The following is a 14,676-nucleotide window of genomic DNA, read 5'->3' as shown; positions in this document are numbered from 1 at the left end:
CTGAGGCTGGAGTTCTTGAGTACCTTTTTCTCTCTTTTCTCTTCTGTTCCTCAGCAGATAATTTTCAGATGGATGTGATTTGATGAAACAAGTAATAATGAAGTAAAGTTCTTCCTGGGATGAGAGCAATATTCAGGGAGAAGTATACCTGTGTGAGGCACTCCAGCTGTATTAAAACATGTTTCCAGGGGTACAATGTCTCTTTTTTCCCTAAGATAAGTTCAGTAACATAACGTAGAATTACAATTCAAGATAAATAATACAAGTGAACTCAGAGTTTGTGAAAGATTCAGGATCTATAAAATAATGGCTCTTTGTACCTTTTATGCCTTGTATTCTACTTATCTTACCTGTGTCTCTGATGCCATGTGTATTACAAAAGATGTTCTCTCCTCTTGTTTTCAGGTAATGGTAGCTGAGGATGCCAGTCCCCTGGCGAATACGCTGCAATAAAAAACCAAAAACTAAGAATGGAAGAGCTGAAAAGGACAATATGGCAGACACAAGTGAAAAAATGCAGATGAAAAAAGAAATCACATTACTAAATGGAGTTTCTTTAATCGTAGGGAACATGATTGGCTCTGGGATATTTGTATCACCCAGAGGTGTTTTAATGTACAGTGCTTCCTACGGACTCTCTCTAGTCATCTGGGCACTTGGTGGGATGTTTTCGCTCTTTGGAGCTTTGTGTTACGCTGAATTGGGAACATCCATCATTAAATCTGGAGCCAGTTATGCCTATATCCTGGAAGCATTTGGTGCCTTTGTGGCCTTCATCAGACTGTGGTCTTCCTTGCTAATTATCGAACCAACGACCCAGGCAGTGATAGCAATCACGTTTGCTAACTATATTGTTCAACCAGTTTTTCCTCATTGTGAGCCGCCGTATGATGCAGTCAGGTTGATTGCAGCTGCTTGTATTTGTAAGTAAAGTTATGATTCCTAGAAGTCAAGAACTGTAATTGTAGGTGCCCATAGGGTTTTTCCTGAATTTCTGTTTCTTCACCTTCTGTGAAAATAATTACTGCCTCTGTAAAACACGTTCTTAGGAACTAATAATCTTTTACTCGGATGGATTTTATTTGGGGCTAGGATTATTAGATGGGACAGGAGAATTACAACAATTCGTCTGGGGGAAATTATGACTGCTGATCAAAGATAAATATATCTCTAAATACAGACTGCATTTGGTCCCCATCCTCTCTCCCCTATTTCTTGCAAATCACAAAAAATGAACAAAAATCTTAAAATTCTTATGGAATTAAAAATACTCCGCCTAATATGAAGGAGTATTCATATTTCTATGTCTCTAGAAAAATTGTGTAATGCAATCAGAAACTCCATAGAGTTTACTTTGTTGTGACTGTATGTCTTAGGTGACCACAGGGTTAAGCGTTACAAATCTGTCCTCCAGTGGATGAACTGCACTCAGATTCTTTTCCTTATAAACGTGGATTTGTCAAGATGGAGTATGAGTTCCTTTTAGGCTGTGCTATAGCATGATCTTTTAAAAACAACTTAAATTGTACAACTCAGCAAAAGCTTCCAAAAGGATAAGTAATTTCAACTCAAGATAATGTAATGTATACTGACAATTCTGAGGTGTTTTCTCTGTAGACCTCTGACTCTTGCCACTGTGGTGCTGAGGAAGTTCACTTCTGGAAATGTCTCCATGGTAGAACTTGAGACCTGTATCATGACCACTCAGCAGCCTAAAATGCAACTAACCCTATTCCAAAAGACTTTGTCAGCTGAAATTCTCCACTTGCACAGGAAAGCAGTTATTTATTAGACCAAAATTTCTTTTCCTGGTGTTCTAGGTGCACCTCGTGAAATCCTAACATTTAAGAGAAGCAGTCTTCAAATGCTGGTGATTCTTTAAGGCTTCAGGTTCTTAGTTATTCCTGCCGTAGTCTTCATGTGAAGATTTGAGCTGTGTGCTCCAGCACCTCTGATTTCGGAGCTGATGCCCCAGGTGTCGCTGGCTGCCGCTGCTTTCTCATACGGCAAATTAGTTGCCTCACCGCTGACTAGGCTTAGCACTTTGAGTAACAGCCCAGATTGCAGGGAAAATTACAGTGTATTATATTAACTGTGATAGGGGATTTAGCGGTGTCAGATAGCACATTTGTTCCTAGCTTGAACAATTTTGATAAGGCTCAGGAGCATGGATTTAATTGGCACTTCCCCAGCATAATGGAGAGAACTTACTTAAATATGTATATTTACTAGAATTTCCTGGGAATTCCATGGCAAGATCCCATTGCCTTGAATTTAACTGTACTCTGCAGCACATGTTACATGTTATGTGTCATATACACATGCAGTGAACATATCCTTTGCAGTGTTTCAAATAGCACTTTATAGCATCACAAATGGCTCCTAAATGTTCAGTACTAAAAAATTCTGTCAACACTTACTTTATAATTTTCAAGACATAGACCTATTATTCTGACAGTTACTGATATAGACCACTGTACTTTTAAGAAAGAGGTATACGGTTCTACTAAGTTCTGCTAAGGGGATACTCTAAACTATAGCACATAAAATGTTATTTCAATGTATATGCTGCATTTACTAGAGCAAGGTTTACAGAAGTCATGATTTACAGACAGGTTTAAAATTATATTCAAACCTGACAATAGGCATGAACCATTATTATATAACCTTTTGGGGTGGTTTTTTTTTTTTTTAATACCAGAATAAAAAAAAATCTGTCTCTGTTGGTATATTAGTAGGAAATAATGGGGGCAAATCAGTCCTGTTTCTGTAAATAGATCTGTTATTGCCTTGACAGTTGACAGGACACTCTGTTAAATACGCAGAGTCGCTCATGATAATGAAGGCAAGTTCTGTGTGAGCATCTGTGGTTGGATGCTGATTTCCCTCCTTTATAGAAAGGTTTCTAAATGGTTTTCATTTTAATCATGACAAAATCCTTTTTCTTCCTTTCAAAAATGAAGTGTAGACTATAGGCAAGTCAAAAAAAAAAACAGAAGGAAAGACCAACAAAATAGCTCATTCTGATCCATGCTTGAGAGCGCTCTGGACCGCCCATGCCACATTTGGCCTGCTGTCTTCTCCAGCAGCTGGGCTTCATACCTGCTACCCATGTGTACCCTTTCCTTTCCTCACCTGCCTCTGGTTTGAGTTATGGAGTTGCAAGACGAGGTCAGTTGCCCATGATGCCGTGTGTGTGCGTGCTAGAGCGAGGGGAGCTGGGCGCGCGGCTTGGCCCCCCGCTGGACCTGGCGCCAGCTGAGCATCACAGCGCTTGACGCGCTCACCGGGGTTTAACTTCTGCAACAAAACTGAACGCAAAGAGTATGGCAGAAGGAGAAAAGGAGAATGAGTTGATTTCGCCCACTCTCTGCAACCGCACTACTTTGTTATTTCTATTAGATTCTGTCAAAATTGAGGCTTGAGAGAACTCTGTAAGTAAGTACTTCTGTAATCTTCAGACTTGGGGTCAAAATGTGAATGGCACAGCACCCAAGCCATGGGCTCAGAGTAACAGCGTGCTGGCCTGGCTCAATCCAGTATCTTCTCAACCGCGTCCAAACTTTTTGGTGCAGAAGTTGTCCTTACTCTGTACGTAGACTAGAGCTCAAATCAGCAGGTGGAACTTCAGGAAAAACTTCAGTGCAACTAAAAGATTTAGAGAAATCTCACTTTCTGCATGTAAGCAACTCTGCTGGCTTTAATAAAATTTAAAGATTATTTAAAAGGAGCAGGAGTTAGCCCTAAAATTCAGAATCTGATGTGTTTTGTCTTTCTTACTGTCATGAAAACAGTATCCTCCAAAAAACTGTTGTGTAACTTTTAAATGAGATATTTCATTCATTTTAATAAATCTATGTGGTCCTGAAATGGTGAAATTTGGTTTTGTTTTATTTCTTGAAAGAGGGGTGGTATCTGGAAGGATGTATTTGGAATGTGCTTTATGTGTTGTAAAATATCAGTGCTCCTCTCATGCATATTGTTTTTCTTTATAGGCTCCTTAACATTTATTAATTGCGTTAATGTGAAGTGGGGAACCCGTGTACAAGATGTTTTCACGTATGCAAAAGTTATGGCTCTTATCTTGGTGATATCTGTTGGCCTTTACAAAATTGGTAAAGGTAAGAATATTTTTCATTTACTTAAATTCTTAAAAATGAACCCTGTATGAGTTTCAAAATCTGCGCAGGAAGATCAGACTCCTTAAGACTTACATACGAATTGTTATTTATTCTGGAAAAACCTGTCTGCCATAGGAAGATTAAAGGAATTGTATGGCTTTTGAAGGAATAGGGGTTTAATTATTCTTCTACACTTATTGTGGCAAACCAACACACACCAAGACCTGCGTTGCTCAGGCTGAATAGCAAATAGCAGCTGAATTCACATCAGGTTAGTGCCTACAAGCTTAGTCAGCCTCGGTGTCTCTGACTCGTGCTTGTTAAAGGCTGGTCTTGCTACTTGTCCTGTGACAGGACAGCACGGCCGAAATTGCCGGACACGTCCTTCGCATTTGCTCCTCCCCCCCGCGCTCCCTGCCCTGCCCGTGGCAGCGCCCTGCGAGCGGCGGGAGGAATCCGGCCTTTCCTTCGTGGGTGAGAGGGCGGCCGTGCTCCTGGAAGGAAGCCATGCTGCCGTCCCGTGACTCACCGCGGTGCCGTAAGGCGTCGCGGGACGGATGAGCCGCCCTGCATCAGCAGTAACTAGACAGAACTGAGCACGCTGAAAAGCTGGAGACTAGTTTATTCTGTTGCTACCTCTGATCTTTGCATATAGCAGTAAATTTGGGTTTATTAATTTGGGTCGCTGGTACAGTGAAGTCTCATCCAACTCTAGTTCTGTTGCTTAGTTACTAAGGTTTCTTCATTTTCCTTTCCCATTAAATTCGTAAATAGCTATTGTAGCTTTATTCAGTTAAAATAGTTTTCCCTCTTTGATTTAGAAATTGGCTTTTTCTCCTGCTGAAACTACTTATAAACCCTAACGCGTGTGCTTGCTTTTCCATGTTTGCTGGCCTTCTCCTCTCCCTGGCTGCGGTTCTAATGCATCAGCTGTTACGCTGTAAAGCTACACCAGACTTTAAGAGAGATTTTCTGTTTAGCCATTTTCCTTGCATGTCAGCTGTCACCGGTTTGTTCAAGTCTAAAGAAACCTAACAAAGGAACCCAGTCCTAAGGGCAGGAATGTGGAGATGCAGAGGAAAAGCATTGCTTAAGGGCCACCGTTACATGAAGGAGTAGTTCCCCTCATAAAGCTGATGCAGTTTTGCAAAGGTGTGAGTCCGTGATGTTCACCCCTCTAGCAGCTTTGCCCTGTCCCCACAGTCACAAATTTGAAAGCACAAATCTGTGCTTTCGAACGGACTCCTTCAAAACTCCCAGCCCACCCACTGGCAGGCAGCTGCCACGGTGCGGTTTGGCCCAGGGGCCGTTCCCTCTTCTTCTCCATCCACATAACCCACGCCAGATCCTTTGCGTTGCTCAGGGGGGCCGGGGGGGTAAAGGCGGAGAGGAAACGTTTTCATGAGGAACGCAAAATGCTGAGGGCTTTTAGTGGTGGTAAAGGTCTCGTCTCCACTTTGTTTAAGCAGAGCCAAGCACTTCAATGCAGAAAGGACTGGGAGGAGGAATGATGTAGACTTCTGGAGGAAGCTGTGATCGGGTCAATGCACTGTTTTAAACTCAGCAGCTGCTTTAACAAAAAGAACAGTTACGTCGTTTTAGCCCTGCTGTATTCCTTCTGATGTGTTCAGATATGCCTCTTGTTTTAAAACACCGTGATTTTGATTTTGATATCTGATTTTGAATATGAGCCGTCTTTAGTAAAAAAAGCTTTTCTTGGTCCTTTTGGATTTCTCTTTTTTTTTTTTTCCTTCCAAACATTTTCTTCCCCAAAGCGTATGTACGTCTCATAGGTTCACCTTCCTCGGTTCAAGTAGTCTCCTGGTAGTTGCTGCTCTTCAAAGATTGAATTGCTTTTGTGGTATCTATAAACTGCTTGGTTTAACCACAGGGTGAAGATGTTTCATTTTAGAACAAAGACTTTACGTTCTTCCCTAATAGAGGTTTCAGCATGTTTCTGTCTTCCTTAACACTTAAACCCACTTTCATTTATATTAGAGAGTTGACTTTCCTTCTGCAAACTCAGTAAGGCCTTTCTTCCCCTTTCGAGAATCGCAGTGAAGGCTCCTGCAGTTTCATTAACATTTCATCTATTTTGCAGCATTCCGCAGGTTGTCCTCTCAACCGATTGAGCTAAACTAGAGAAGAATTTTGAAAGCAAAGATTTTCCAGGTCTCCTCTCATAATTTTGGGGAACACCTTCGTGGGGCAGAGTATCCCACCGAGAACCATGCTTCCAGGAGTTCCCCCTACATTGGCCACTAATTCATCTGGTGAAAATGAAAGCACAGATATGAGGAAGAAATGAAAGACAGATTCAGGAATTGAAATTGGGTTTCCCAGCTGCCTCTGCCTGGCTGACACCTCCTTCAGTGGGCTAGACAGCAATGCCAGCAGGCAAGAACGCCATGAATTCTGGTAGAATTACACAAGTCGCATCCAAATAACAAACACAGGAAAACACCTTCTGCCCTGTCTCTGTACAAGTGTAGCTTGTCTTAACGTCTGACTGAAACTTTCCTATTTGTCAAGTGAAAATATAAAGCTTTGCTCTTTTAGAAATAGTAATGAAACCCGGATGCAGTGGGTTTTTATTTCCTTTTGGTTAGCTGAGACTTGTAGCGCAATGTCCTTCTATGTCGTAATCCTTGGAAAGTAATAGGCAATTGGTACCTGTACGTGTACAGGGGAAACGGAAAACCTGAGAGCTCCGTTCGAGGGCTCGGCAACCAACCCGGGGATGATCGCGCTGGCTCTCTACTCTGCCCTCTTTTCCTACTCGGGATGGGACACACTCAACTACGTCACCGAGGAAATGCAGAACCCCGAGAGGTAAACGGGTGCTTTTCCTTCGAATCGCTGAAGTGTCCTGGTAAGACAGGTGATGGCCCAACAGGCTGCTCTGTATTTGTTTCTGATTGGAAATTAGTCAAGCTATTTTCTCTACAAAAACCTCCTTCTTTTTGAGAGAAGTAGTACGTATGCAAACTCTTCCTGATTATTGTCCTCACTCACCAGTCGTATCACACTAATAAATCGTTTGTCTGCATGTATGTATTTTAAACCTTCCACTTTAGGCCAGAATTTTTAAAGGAGGAGAATAAGTCCCTGCTGGAAACAGGGAAAAGTGTGGGTCCATCTAGCTCTCTAAAATTCCCTATTTCTTTTTAGTGAGATAGAACAGTTATTTTATTTTCCACCAGTAGACTAAGACTAATTTGTTTTCCAGTTTATGCTGTTTTATCATGTGATCTTCAGCATTACTGTTTATAGGAAAAATGTTTAATTTTACTAAAGATGAAAGGTTAAGTAAAAATTTAAAAGTCCACAGTAGCACTAGAAATATCATCTCCTCCCCTCTGTAGGGATGTCCACCCAATGCGAGTGGTGTGTGTCACCTCCTCAGACTGAGGCGTCTTGGGACATACATAGGTTATGAGTCAGGAAAAAAATGCTACGATCATAAAAACACCTAATTGTGCATTTAAGTCTCATTGCTTAAATTGCTTCATAGAAAAGACAATATATACAATTTACAAGTATAAATCTGTGTTTTTTCTCTAAAACTTGTGACAGACCCACAAGCAGCCAACTAAGCTGCTTATGGAATTGTTCTACGCATGGCTGCACATTATTTGTAACCCCATGTTTACAAAATAATGGACTACAAAAAGTGATGGAGGTATCCATTCACAAATGTTTGAATTTGGGAACAATCTTCTATTTAAATATTCCTTATTCAAAGAACATGAAATAATTTTGCCTTTTTCCTTTTGCAGGAATCTACCTCTTTCTATTGCAATTTCAATGCCTATTGTGACTGTTATTTACTTGCTGACTAATATAGCATACTACGTAGTGTTGGACATGTCAGCTCTCCTCACAAGTGATGCAGTGGCTGTGGTAAGTTGTATAGAATAATTAAGCCAAAAGCTACTGTATGGATGATGCTGCAGAAGACTCTCAGGTAGCATTCTCCTTGGCAAAACGACTGAAATATTTCTATGCTGAAGGTTGTTGCTTTGTTTTAAACTTTGTTTTCATGTAGGAGTATCAGTATATTAGAAGATGCATATAAAGGGTATGTCCAATAAATCTGCTCTTGTGAAATCCTCTTATACACTCTGTAAATCCTGCTCCTAACAGTACTTCATTGCAGAAGATGCTTTTGCCAGGGCCAGACTGACAAAGAGCTATGGAAAGTTTGGGTGGTTTAAGAACCAGGGTTTTTTGCTATCATTCTAATGTTCCGTGTGTGATGTTTAATGCTGCAGGATCACAGCCGTATTTTCAACACAAAAATGTGCAGTGAAATGCTTTTTAAAACCTTATCAATATTGTATACAAAAGCACAATTACAACTTGTGGATTACTACAGTCAGGCTTTGTCAGAATACATTAAAGCAAATACATCATCTTCTTGTATCTCATTAACTTGATCTAGGCTTAGAAATTCTTTTTAAATCTTTTTTTTTTTAATGTATCTGCCATTTTTATTTTGATACTGCTCAGTTTTTCCAAATTCTGATTTCCCAAGGCCTTATCAGGTATCGTAAGAAAACATGGGCTATGGCACTATATTTGGGCTGGTTGTTTTCATGAGAATTTCTCAGAATTGTCCATATGCTTAACATAACGGGCCTCAATATTATTTTCTTTTTCTGTTACAGACATTTGGCAGTGAAACCCTTAGTTATGCTAAGTGGATAATTCCTGTAGCAGTGGCCATGTCTTGCTATAGTGGCTTAAACTCGTCAATAATTGCCGCATCCAGGTATGAAATACAACATATTTTTTAAATAATTGAAAAGGAATAATTTATTATTAATCTCCATTCTTTACTATTGCATTGTAGAAGTGACACAGTTAATTTTTGCCATGTCAAGTTGTTCACTTATGATAGAAGGATAATAACAATCTGACATATCTTCTCATGATGAGCACCAACTGATAAACTAAAGTGACTTGAGAAGAGAGCAGCATTTACAATAGAGTAATAAAAGAATTAATGCTGCCTTTGTCAGAAAGCAAGAAGCTATTCCTTGGCTCACCATCTGGTTGTTGTTTCTTACTCTTGTTTTCAGGCTTTTTTATGTTGGAGCCAGGGAAGGACACCTCCCTGACAGCCTGAGCTTGATTCATATAAAGTGCTTCACACCAGTCCCTGCTCTCCTCTTCAATGTAAGTGACAGCCCAGCCCCGTGCCTGCCCTGGACAGCCCGGGGTTTGACCTGGGGAGTACAACACCAACACCTCTTCTCAGACCAATTTTTCTCCCAGGCTTCTCCTGCACTGGAGACATCTTCCTCAAATGACCACAATTTCTAACACTGATTAGGGGGTTGGTGTTATTTTGTCTGGAGCAGGTTTCTTCAGTTGAAAGAGAATCATAGAATCATAGAATAGTTAGAGTTGGAAGGGACCTTTAAAGGTCATATAGTCCAAACCCCGTGCAATGAGCAGGGACATCTTCAGCTACATCAGGTTGGTCAGAGACCCATCCAATCTGACCTGGAATGTTTCCAGGGATGGGGCATCTACCACCTCTCTGGGCAACCTGTGACAGTGGTTCACCACCCTCATCATAAAAAATTTCTTCCTTACATCTAGTCTAAATCCACCCTCTTTTAGTTGAAAACCGTTACCCCTTGTCCTATCACAACAGGCCCTGCTAAAAAGTCTGTCCCCATCTTTCTTATAAGCCCCCTTTAAGTACTGGAAGGGTGCAATGAGGTCTCCCCAGAGCCTTCTCTTCTGCAGGCTGAACAACCCCAACTCTCTCAACCTGTCCTCACAGGAGAGGGGTTCCATCCCTCTGATCATTTTGGTGGCCTCCTCCGGGGGGCCAACAGGTCCATGTCTTTCCTGTGCTGAGAGCTCCAGAGCTGGATGCAGGACTCCAGGTGGGGTCTCACCAGAGCACAGTAGAGGGGCAGAATCACCTCCCTCGACCTGCTGACCATGCTGCTTTGGATGCAGCCCAGGACGCAGTTGGCCTTTTGGGCTGCGAGCGCACATTGCTGGCTCATGTCCAGCTTTTCATCCATGAGGACCCCCAAGGCCTTCTCAGCAGGGCTGCTCCCAATGCCTTCATCCCGCAGCCTCTATTGATACTGGGGGTTGCCCCAACGCAGGTGCAGGACCCTGCACTTGGCCTTGTTGAACCTCATGGGGTTCACATAGGCCCATTCCTTGGGCTTCCCCAGGTCCCTGTGGATGGCATCCTGACCCTCAGGCATGATTCACATGCAATGAATGGCTTGATTCACATTCATATACTCTCTGAACGATATTAATGAGGAGTAAGTACAATGGCATTACTTAGAAAACAGAGAATAGCTAAATATTTAACAGTATAGACAGGAGTTTTTTATGTCTTTATGTGAGTTTTTAGACTGTCAGTGGAGAAGTGTATGGGAAGAGCATCTCTCGGGCCCTGCCGTAGGCTGATTTTCTAGGACTCTAGTTACAAACAGGAGTGGCAAAGCACTTCAAATTCCTATCGGTGGATGCCTATAGGCAGACTTTTTCCTGGTGTCACTGTACAAATGAAACCTTTGACGCAAAATTGAGGACCCATAAGGTATAGAATTAGTGCAAATGATTTTAATAAATCATCCATAAATCTAACAGATTAAAGTAAGGGGGAGGATGTGGACAGAGAAGTTGGAATCATTCAGAAGCATTTCGCTGCTGTTTATTTGGACATGTATTTTATTTGGTGTCTTCCATTGCCCTGTGTTACATATGGTTTATTAACAGAGTATCATGCTGGTGCTGTTTGACATTAAATATTTTACTAAAAATTATAATCTCATCATGAGTACACTTCTCAGAGGAATTCTGTTTTCACCAGTAAGATGAGCTATATTTCCTTAATACACCACCATTCATGTTTTTCACAGTGGAATTCTTTTCTGCTCATCTGTTAAAACAAACATTAAATTCCTGGTATTTTAGGTCTTTCCATGCAGGCAGTATAGTATACCTGCATACCACAGAATTTAGTCGAATGGTCTCAGTGCATGAGTGGACTGTGAGAGCCCCAAAGTGAAACGAAATGAAACGTTTGCTTTCCAAACAAAGCCATCCAGATCATCAGCTGCCTACAGAAAGCTTCTTGACAGCCTTTTCCATAGAGGAGAAATCTGCGGCTCCTCATCTGGCCTTCTTGGGAGGATTTCCCACTGGTGGCCTCTTCTGCCAAATGCAGTGGCCTCGCTGATATGTTTAAGAGATACCAGTGTGTTTCACACAACATATTTTCAGATTTCTCAGAGTTTTAGGTACATCCTTCCTGCAAGGACCTGATCTCCCAACTCCAGACAAATATGCTGGAAATAGGCCCTTTTATAACTTTACTACCTCTTTATTTTATAAGATGTCTTTATTTTCACATTAAAAAGTCTTTGTTTTTATTATCTCTAGGGCTTAATGACTTTGCTTTATCTCCTTGTGGAAGATGTTTTCCTCCTCATTAATTACTACTGCTTCAACTACTGGCTCTTTGTGGGTCTGTCTATTGCAGGACTGATATATTTGAGATATACTCAGCCACACAGACCACGGCCTATTAAAGTAAGTAAACAAGAGAGGAAACAAGCCCTAAAAGCCAGCTAATGCATATGTTTATGTGATCCTTAATACCACAACCATAACATTACCAGTTATGTTACAGACTATTTATCAGCCATAGAAATCCTTTCAACATACAAGAATGAAGGAGCAAAACCCATTTGAGTTTCCACAAGAACATCTGTTTTGGTACTTTTGCTGTGAGGTTGAAATGATATTTACCATTTCTTTTTCCTTTCATTCAACCTTATAACTATCTTTATTTCAAAATAAATAAGGAATACATAAATGCCTGGGGTTCTTAGCTCATCCTGGAACAAACCCCTTTTCTATTGTTCACAGTGGACCTCAGCAGAACTAGTGATGGGGGCTCCAGAGAGGTTGACATGCTGATCAAACTTATACAAATTAACAAATTCAGCAAAATCCCTCCAAAGCCCATAAATGCCAAAAATTCTGCTCCTGCAGAAGGTAAAAAGCTTAAATAACCAGATATGTTTTGAGTGTTCCCTCCCACTGCATAGTGGTCATAGACAGTAAAATGCAAGTTTAATGACTGATTGCAGAAGAGCACCTGGCTATCAGTTAGGTTGCAGAGACTGCACAGAAACAAAGTGCACCTAAAACTTGTTTCTAGTTTTAATCCAGTGATTGTCCAGGAAGCAGGGAGGGAAACCCACAGCCCCTCCCAGGCACACAAACCCACGCACTGGCTCCTGCTTCCCTGCACACTGTTGGGTCCATGACCTGCATTTCGGCTCTGCAGTCATGCAGTAAAAATTTTGAGAAAACCAAATTAACACCCGATCTCAATATTTCTTCCTTGTCACTTATGCGTCCTAACCTCCTGCACCATTTTTACCAACACATTTTTTCCCATTTAAGTGTAACATTCTGATTACAAAAAACATGATTCAAACAAAGGAGTAAAATATCTTAAGCACCTACTGCTAGAAAACGTTCTACTTTTCCAAAGCAGACCAAATTTTCCTGAAGCATGTTCACAATTCATTTCCAAACTCTCTGCCAAAATATGTGGAACATAAAGATTAAATCTTGCCTTATTGGCAGTTTTGCTCTTGACTCTACTAAAGCAAGGACTAGAGTCAGAATATAAATAATGATTGTTTAATTCCTATCAGCATTTGCCAGCTGAGTCAACGTCACAACTCTGCATACATTTTCCTTTTCTGAAATGTAGCAGTTGGTTTTCATCAACTTACATTTTTAAACTTTATAAGGAAAAAGAAATATTTATACCAGTAAACTCCCAGGATTTTCAGCTAGTATTCAAATGTCAGCTCCTGGAGTCTTGAGAAGGCTCATTGTTACAGCCAGTGAAAAATACTTTAATGAAAAGTAAATCCATAAAGAGGCTATTGCAACTTTCCTTATTTGTGGTATGATATTTGTTAAGTGCCCAGACAAAATGGTTGTATGTCAATCTGTTAGTTCTGTAGCATCAAGGCAGTAACTGAAAGTCTAGCTGCGTTACTTCCCAATGAAACTTACAATTAAAAATTTGCTATTGAAGTTAGAGGGAAAACTAGCCAGTGCTGCTTAGGTTTAAAGTCCTGCTTTCAAAGCTTGATCTCTTACTAATGTGGAAAGGAACTGAGCTGGTGCAGCTCTGAAAACAACAAAATGGTCAGATATCCAGGTGTGTACCAGATAAGAGGCTGTCAGCAGCATACACAGAAGCTAGCAAATTTTACCGACTGTAGGCAGTCAAAAGATTCAGTACCTAGAAGTCATATAGATATTGTTATTATTGACTTGTCTATTTTTAATCTGCAAAGCCTAACAATAGAATATTTACTGCGTGTTTTAATAAATGTTTGCAATTTTTTTTGTCTCCACAGCTTAACCTCTTCTTCCCTGTAGTATACTGTTTGTGTTCCCTTTTCCTGGTCATAGTTCCTCTCTACAGTGACACAGTCAATTCCCTTATTGGCATTGGTATTGCCCTCTCAGGCATTCCTGCATATTATTTGGGAGTCTATCTGCCAGTGGAAAAACGACCTAAATGTCTACAGTGGCTCTCTGGTAAGCAACATCATCTTGTCCTAGTCAGCATGACAAAATTTTGAATGTTTGGTCAGAAGAGAGAAAGAATAATTTTTCCTAGAATCCTTTTTCCTTATGAAGTTTTACTATGCTGTGTATGGCATGTCTGAGATAATTTCCTTCATCACATGGTCCTGAAAACAAAACCATGCATACCTGTACAAAACAGACCAATACGTGGATAGATATGGTCATCTAATATTTGTGGTGTTGAGCCATTGCAAGATGTTGGTTCAATAAAAGCCATGTAGGATTGTCAAGACTGGAAGGCAGAAATACCAGGACACTGTTGCTTCACTTTCTGCTCAAGGAGTGAAATGTCTGAGTCAGAGAAGTCCATGAACTTTCGTAAATTAGGAAATAATTAATTATTGGCCTGAAGTGTAGTTTCCCCTCCTCAACTTCAGGCAATCTTGAAACACAAAACTTTAATATTTTTATTCAGTTGGAACTGAGCTATCAATCTGACAATACAATGAAAACATTGATGAAAGTCTGATTAAATGAGACTTTCTCTTTAATTATTGAGCTCCTTTTGCCTTTAGCTATTTATAACATGCTTAATCCAATTGATTAAGGTGTTTTAAGATTTTTGTAATATCTGTGTAGTGCTTTCAAATCCTCAAAATCCATGTATTTGTCTAAGATATATTATAACTTTGCCTCACACATTTTTTCTATGTGTTACAGCTACAACAACAAAATATGTTCAGATGCTCTTCTACTGTGCTCTGTCAGACCTGGACATAGACATGGAACCTACAGCAGCTAAGAGTAAATAGAGTTGCCTTGACATTGAGAGTTGCACATTGACATTTTCTATCTGGAGCTATTTTTATCATCTGAAGTTCTCCCCATGTGTTCAGTTATATTAAAGCACTAACCATTGTATTATGCATCAGTTTGATGTCTG

General features: G+C 40.5%; 1 protein-coding gene across 1 annotated transcript; it reads left to right on the top strand.

The window, feature by feature from the left end:
- Positions 1–421: 421 nt before the first annotated feature.
- Positions 422–14,545, top strand: LOC309417190 (Y+L amino acid transporter 2-like; the record flags this gene model as incomplete). Its single annotated transcript, XM_082014641.1, has 9 exons — positions 422–923; positions 3,996–4,121; positions 6,809–6,953; positions 7,901–8,024; positions 8,792–8,895; positions 9,206–9,302; positions 11,550–11,699; positions 13,559–13,742; positions 14,454–14,545. The coding sequence occupies 9 exons, from the start codon at positions 422–424 to the stop codon at positions 14,543–14,545; spliced, it is 1,524 nt and encodes a 507-aa protein (XP_081870767.1).
- Between the last annotated feature and the right edge of the window lie 131 nt (positions 14,546–14,676).

The sequence above is a fragment of the Phaethon aethereus genome (assembly GCF_964289735.1).
Source record: "Phaethon aethereus genome assembly, chromosome: 2".
NCBI lineage: Eukaryota > Metazoa > Chordata > Aves > Phaethontiformes > Phaethontidae > Phaethon > Phaethon aethereus.
Note: the sequence above shows the minus strand (reverse complement) of the source record. Positions and strands in the feature narration are given on the sequence as shown.